General features: G+C 43.0%; 1 protein-coding gene across 1 annotated transcript in view; it reads right to left on the bottom strand.

Moving 5' to 3' along the window:
* LOC111975496 (myomegalin) overlaps positions 1-7,906 on the bottom strand; it is a 60,806-nt gene that overhangs the window by 6,087 nt on the left and 46,813 nt on the right. Inside the window, 6 exon segments of the mRNA XM_070447446.1 lie at positions 3,997-4,281; positions 4,528-4,763; positions 4,852-5,041; positions 5,943-6,062; positions 6,286-6,411; positions 7,344-7,628. Coding sequence (XP_070303547.1) covers positions 3,997-4,281; positions 4,528-4,763; positions 4,852-5,041; positions 5,943-6,062; positions 6,286-6,411; positions 7,344-7,628 — 1,242 coding nt within the window.

Raw genomic sequence — 7,906 nt, forward strand, 5'->3', positions numbered from 1 at the left:
GAAAACCAGCTCAACTAGCTATACTGTAGACAACACTACTAGATGAAACCAGCTCAACTAGCTATACTGTAGACAACACTACTAGATGAAACCAGCTCAACTAGCTATACTGTAGACAACACTACTAAGATGAACCAGCTCAACTAGCTATACTGTAGACAACACTACTAGATGAAACCAGCTCAACTAGCTATACTTGTAGCAACACAACTAATATGAAACCAGCTCAACTAGCTATACTGTAGACAACACTACTAGATGAAACCAGCTCAACTAGCTATACTGTAGACAACACTACTAGATGAAACCAGCTCAACTAGCTATACTGTAGACAACACTACTAGATGAAACCAGCTCAACTAGCTATACTGTAGACAAACATACTAGATGAAACTAGCTCAACTAGCTAACTGTAGACAACACTACTAGATGAAACCAGCTCAACTAGCTATACTGTAGACAACACTACTAGATGAAACCAGCTCAACTAGCTATACTGTAGACAACACTACTAGATGAACCAAGCTCAACTAGCTATAACTGTAGACAACACTACTAGATGAAACCAGCTCAACTAGCTATACTGTAGACAACACTACTAGATGAAACCAGCTCAAACTAGCTATACTGTAGACAACACTACTAGATAAACCAGCTCAACTAGCTATACTGTAGACAACACTACTAGATGAAACCAGCTCAACTAGCTATACTGTAGACAACACTACTAGATGAAACCAGCTCAACTAGCTATACTGTAGACAAACATACTAGATGAAACCAGCTCAACTAGCTATACTGTAGACAACACTACTAGATGAACCAGCTCAACTAGCTATACTGTAGACAACACTACTAGATGAAACCAGCTCAACTAGCTATACTGTAGACAACATACTAAGATGAAACCAGCTCAACTAGCTATACTGTAGACAACACTACTAGAATGAAACCAGCTCAACTAGCTATACTGTAGACAACACTACTAGAATGAAACCAGCTTCAACTAGCTATACTGTAGACAACACTACTAGATGAAACCAGCTCAACTAGTATACTGTAGACAACACTACTAGATGAAACCAGCTCAACTAGCTATACTGTAGACAACACTACTAGATGAAACCAGCTCAACTAGCTATACTGTAGACAACACTACTAGATGAAACCAGCTCAACTAGTATACTGTAGACAACACTACTAGATGAAACCAGCTCAACTAGCTATACTGTAGACAACACTACTAGATGAAACCAGCTCAACTAGTTATACTGTAGACAACACTACTAGATGAAACCAGCTCAACTAGCTATACTGTAGACAACACTACTAGATGAAACCAGCTCAACTAGCTATACTGTAGACAACAACTAATATGAAACCAGCTCAACTAGCTATACTGTAGACAACACTACTAGATGAAACCAGCTCAACTAGCTATACTGTAGACAACACTACTAGATGAAACCAGCTCAACTAGCTTATACTGTAGACAACACTACTAGATGAAACCAGCTCAACTAGCTATACTGTAGACAACAAACTAATAATGAACCAGCTCAACTAGCTATACTGTAACAACACTACTAGATAAAACCAGCTCAACTAGCTATACTGTAGACAACACTACTAGATGAAGCCAGCTCAACTAGCTGTACTGTAGACAACACTACTAGATGAAACCAGCTCAACTAGCTATACTGTAGACAACACTACTAGATGAAACCAGCTCAACTAGCTGTACTGTAGACAACACTACTAGATGAAACCAGCTCAACTAGCTATACTGTAGACAACACTACTAGATGAAACCAGCTCAACTAGCTATACTGTAGACAACACTACTAGATGAAACCAGCTCAACTAGCTATACTGTAGACAACACTACTAGATGAAACCAGCTCAACTAGCTATACTGTAGACAACACTACTAGATGAAACCAGCTCAACTAGCTTACTGTAAGACAACACTACTAAGATAAACCAGCCTCAACTAGCTATACTGTAGACAACAATACTAGATGAAACCAGCTCAACTAGCTATACTGTAGAACACACTACTAGATGAAACCAGCTCAACTAGCTATACTGTAGACAACACTACTAAGATGAAACCAGCTCAACTAGCTATACTGTAGACAACACTACTAGATGAAACCAGCTCAACTAGCTATACTGTAGACAACACTATAGATGAAACCAGCTCAACTAGCTATACTGTAGACAACACTACTAAGATGAAACCAGCTCAACTAGCTATACTGTAGACAACACTACTAGATGAAACCAGCTCAAACTAGTTATACTGTAGACAACACTACTAGATGAAACCAGCTCAACTAGCTATACTGTAGACAACACTACTAGATGAAACCAGCTGAACTAGCTATACTGTAGACAACACTACTAGATGAAACCAGCTAACTAGCTATACTGTAGACAAAACACTACTAGATGAAACCAGCTCAACTAGCTATACTGTAGACAACACTACTAGATGAAACCAGCTCAACTAGTATACTGTAGACAACACTACTAGATGAAACCAGCTCAACTAGCTATACTGTAGACAACATAACTAAGATGAAACCAGCTCAACTAGCTATACTGTAGACAACACTACTAGATGAAACCAGTCAACTAGCTATACTGTAGACAACACTACTAAGATGAAACCAGCTCAATAGCTATACTGTAGACAACACTACTAGATGAAACCAGCTCAACTAGCTATACTGTAGACAACACTACTAGATGAAACCAGCTCAACTAGCTATACTGTAGACAACACTACTAGATGAAACCAGCTCAACTAGCTATACTGTAGACAACACTACTAGATGAAACCAGCTCAACTAGCTATACTGTAGACCAACACTACTAGATGAAACCAGCTCAACTAGCTATACTGTAGACAACACTACTAGATGAAACCAGCTCAACGACTATACTGTAGACAACACTACTAGATGAAACCAGCTCAACTAGCTATACTGTAGACAACACTACTAGATGAAACCAGCTCAACTAGCTATACTGTAGACAACACTACTAAGATGAAACCAGCTCAACTAGCTATACTGTAGACAACACTACTAGATGAAACCAGCTCAACTAGTTATACTGTAGACAACACTACTAGATGAAACCAGCTCAACTTGCTATACTGTAGAACAACACTACTAGATAAAACCAGCTCAACTAGCTATACTGTAAAACACTACTAGATAAAACCAGCTCAACTAGCTATACTGTAGACAACACTACTAAGATGAAACCAGCTCAACTAGCTATACTGTAGACAACACTACTAGATGAAACCAGCTCAACTAAGCTATACTGTAGACAACACTACTAGATGAAACCAGCTCAACGAGCTATACTGTAGACAACACTACTAGATGAAACCAGCTCAACTAGCTATTACTGTAGACAACACTACTAGATGAACCAGCTCAACTAGCTATACTGTAGACAACACTACTAAGATGAAACCAGCTCAACATAGCTATACTGTAGACAACACTACTAGATGAAACCAGCTCAACTAGCTGTACTGTAGACAACACAACTAGATGAAACCAGCTCAACTAGCTATACTGTAGACAACACTACTAAGATGAAACCAGCTCAACTAGCTATACTGTAGACAACACTACTAGATGAAACCAGCTCAACTACTATACTGTAGACAAACACTACTAGATGAAACCAGCTCAACTAGCTATACTGTAGACAACACTACTAAGATGAAACCAGCTCAACTAGCTATACTGTAGACAACACTAACTAAGGATTAAAAACCAGCTCAACTAACAATATCTACACTGTATTTCTGATCAATTTGATGTCATTTTAATGGACTAAAAATGTGTTTTTCTTTCAAAAACAAGGACATTTCTAAGTGACCCCAAACTTTTGAACGGTAGTGTACATGGAACAGCTGGGGGTCCCCAAGGATAGGTTTGAAAACCCCTGGGCTAACTGACCCCTGACCTCTCACCTTGTCCAGGCTGAGCTCCAGCAGGGCGTGGTTGGCGGTGGCCCGGAGGGCAGCCTCCATCTTTCCAATGAGGACACGCCCCTCCAGGATCTTCTGCTGCAGGGCGCTGAAGTCATCCACGTGGCCCACAACATGGTGGCCATTACGGTTTGCGAAGGGTCCGTCTGGAGCCTGGCCCTCAAGAGAAAAGTCAACCTTCCGGGGTTCCAGTGTGAGGGAGAGAGGGGAAGCAGGGCTGAAGAGTCCAGTGTCTCGGACAGGGGTAGAGAGAGCAGGGTCTGTGAGCGGGAGAAGAAGATTGGGGAATGAGTGTTAGTTATGGGTAAATCTCAAATGGCATGGCGTCCTATTGACTATAAAGTGCACAACGTTTGTCCTTGGCTCTGGGCAAAAGTAGTGTACTATATAGGAAATAGGGTGCAATTTCAGACACATCAAAGTTCTGTGTCAGTATAATTGTGGTAGAATCAGTGGTTACATGTTAACCCTATCCCAGAATGCTTTCCATGGTGGCGCTCTCTCACCGTGTATCCTGGCTCCAGGAGGTCGTGTCCCAGAAGTCAACTGCTGCCCTAGCTGAACATGCAGGTCCCTGGGGTCAAAGGATGCAGACTCCCCCGAGTGGGACCCCTCACTTGTGTTTGTGTTCTTGGGGACGCCACACTCTCTGTGGTATATCTGGAGGTCATACTGTAGAGAGTGGGCCAGGCCACGGCTCTCACACAACTGCTGCTGCTTGACATTCACATCGTGCTGCAACCTAGACACACACAACACAGTTACACACATGTAACAAAACAATAATCACACAACAGAGATGCACACAGACACAGACACACCCCTCCTACCTGTTGATGGTCTCCTGGTTGCTCTGCCTGTCCTGTTTCAGCTGAGTGATCTCCAGGGTCTGAGCCTGTGTCTGCGTGTACAGCCTCCTGCCCTGTTCCGCCCACCGCTCAGTCTCTAACTCCGCATCCTTCACACGGGCACGGCCCAACAGCACCGCCTCGCGCAGCTGCTCCCCCTCCTTACTCCCGTCTGGGGGAAGAGTACAGAGGAACTCAAATAAAGACAGAAATGAAGCTGGAAAGACGGCAAACTAGCTGCACTTAATTTGACATGTTTTATATTTCTTTGTAAATATCCAGAAAAATTATGCAAATTCATGATTTCGACTGGCTGAGAAAAGCTGCCTGTCTGTCTGTCTCAACCCGACACGTCCATTACTATGCAACAGCTGGAGATCGAATTTGAATATTGAAACATTGAAAGAAATGTGAGATGATGTCTAGATGCTTTTTATAGTGGAGATCAAGTTCATAAATTGCCTGGCTGATGAGACAGTGGCTTGCGCAGTCAGATGGAACAGAGTAAATACTGTAGGCATTTTAACGTCATAGATTTAGCCTGTGGTATAGCCACCAGTTGGACATGCGGTTTTAACCAATCCGCATTCAGGATTAGACCCACCCATTGTATAATTAAGCAATAAGGCCTGGGGAGGTGTAGAATACGGCCAATATAACACAGCTAACGGTTGTTCATAAGCACGACGCAACGCGGAGTGCCTTGATACAGCCTTGAGCCATGGTATATTGACGATATACCACAAACCCCCGAGATGCCTTATTGCTATTATGAACTGGTTACCAACGTAATTAGAGCAGTAAAAAAATATGTTTCGTCATATCCATTATATACGGTCTGATATACCACCCACGGCTGTCAGTCAATCATCATTCTCTTCTCAGTGTAATATACAGTATGTCATTTAGCAAACACATTTATCCAAAGTGACTTTCATTTTACATACGGGCGGTCATTATCTTGGGATTGCAAGCACAACGCTCTACTGAATGAGTTATAGAGCAGAATTGATAGTATGTTGGGTAGTATATTAGAGAGTTTTGAGAGTACTAGGAGCCAAGCGGTTGGTTACCTCTGCTGGCCTGTTGGAGTCGGTCCTGCAGGCTGAGGTTCTCCACTTTCAGAAATCTGATCTCACTGGACAGCTGGCTGATAGAGTCCAAGCCCTGGATGTAGATGTTGGTGGGAGCACCTGAGGAAGAGGAGGAAGAGAAAGAGGAAGAGGAGAAGGAGGAAGACGAGGAAGAGGATGAGAAGGATGAGGAAGAAGAGGAGGGCCAGTACATTTCACTAATGCCTTTTTGACACAGTGACTGTCAACATTGACTTAGTATAGGTAGCCAAGCTGGGTGTGTAGAATCTATGTTCATGGTTTGAGACAGCAGGTGTGGTGGTGGTCTCGTCAATACATTTACCTCTGGCTTGGTTGACCAGTCCCTCCTCCAGCTGCTGTCGGAGGAGGTCGTTGGTCTGGATGGAATCCCCCAGGCGTTGACGTAGACTCCCGATCTCGCTCAGGTGTTCTTTAATCAGGTCAGAACCTGCACAGGAACACATCAAAATACCGTTGACATTTCACAACATAAAAAAAACATTTGCACAGTATATATATAACGCAGGGCGTTGGGCCACGAGCCGCCAGAAACATCTTCAATACCCCGTGGAACTCTGCAACACCATTCTTCCAACAGAAATTCTAACATTTGGTGTTTTGTTGATGGTGGTGAAAAACATTGTCTCAGGAGCTACTCCAGAATCTCCCATAAGTGTTCAATTGGGTTGAGATCTGGTGACTGAGACACACACACACACACACACACACACACACACACACACACACACTAAACCCCCTATGCTAATTTGAGACTCTCCTCCTTCAAAGTCACTGAGATCTCTTCTTCTAGCCATGGTACCCAATATAATGGGCAACTGGGCATTTGTATAAATGACCCTAAGCATGATGGGATGTTAATTGCTTAATTATCCACACCTGTGTGGAAGCACCTGCTTTCACTATACTTTGTATCCCTCACTTACTAAAGTGTTTCCGTTATTTTGGCAGTTACCTGTACATAAACACACAACAGGGCTGTTTTGGTCCGTATAGTCTCTAATAGTTAGTAATAGGGAAATAACAAAAATGTCATGGTATGATATATCAATTTCCAAGATCAGCCATTGGCTCTTCAGACTATCACCTGGAATATGTGTGATACGATCCGCTCTCACATGCTGTCCTGTAAACTCATTACAGGTAGGACACACACACACACACACAGACAGGACTCAAACACATGCGTCCTGTAAACTCATTACAGGTAGGACACCAACACACACACACACACACACACACACACACACACACACACACACACACACACACACACACACACACAACACACACACATGCTGTCCTGTAAACTCATTACAGGGTAGGACACACACATAATCTCATTAAAACTCATACACACACCTGTAAGGCTGGTGCAAGACTGGTAACCTGACGACCCTGATGACAAATTGGCAGTGCCACCTCTCATTGACCGAGCACCGTAGGCCATGTCCCACATTGCACTGCTCTCCAGGAGGCTGGCGCCTGCCTTCATGGCAGGGCTAGCATTGAGGCTAGCATTCAGACCAGCGGGGTGGAAGTGTGGGTAGGACAGAGGCTGGGGCATGTAACTGGAGGGGTCTGTCTGTGGGTGGGGGTGGGCCGACATGGGGAACCAAAACGGCTTGACTGAAGGAACGGAAAAACCTGCAGTAAGAAAAAGAAAAACCCAAGCATGAATAAACAGATAGGAGAGAGATGGAGGATGGATGTTAGTGTGTCAGGCAGATTGTTGTGAGATAGATAAGTCATTAAATAAAATTGTATTTGTCACATGCGCCAAATACAACAGGTATTACACTGTAAGGTCTAGTCAGAATAGAGAGTCAGAACACCAACACACCTCAACAGGGAGTCAAGACACTAACACAGCCTCAACAGAGTCTCAAAACACTAACACAGCCTCAACAGAAGGGTCATAACAC

The sequence above is a fragment of the Salvelinus sp. IW2-2015 genome, linkage group LG16 (assembly GCF_002910315.2).
Source record: "Salvelinus sp. IW2-2015 linkage group LG16, ASM291031v2, whole genome shotgun sequence".
Taxonomy (NCBI): Eukaryota; Metazoa; Chordata; class Actinopteri; order Salmoniformes; family Salmonidae; genus Salvelinus; species Salvelinus sp. IW2-2015.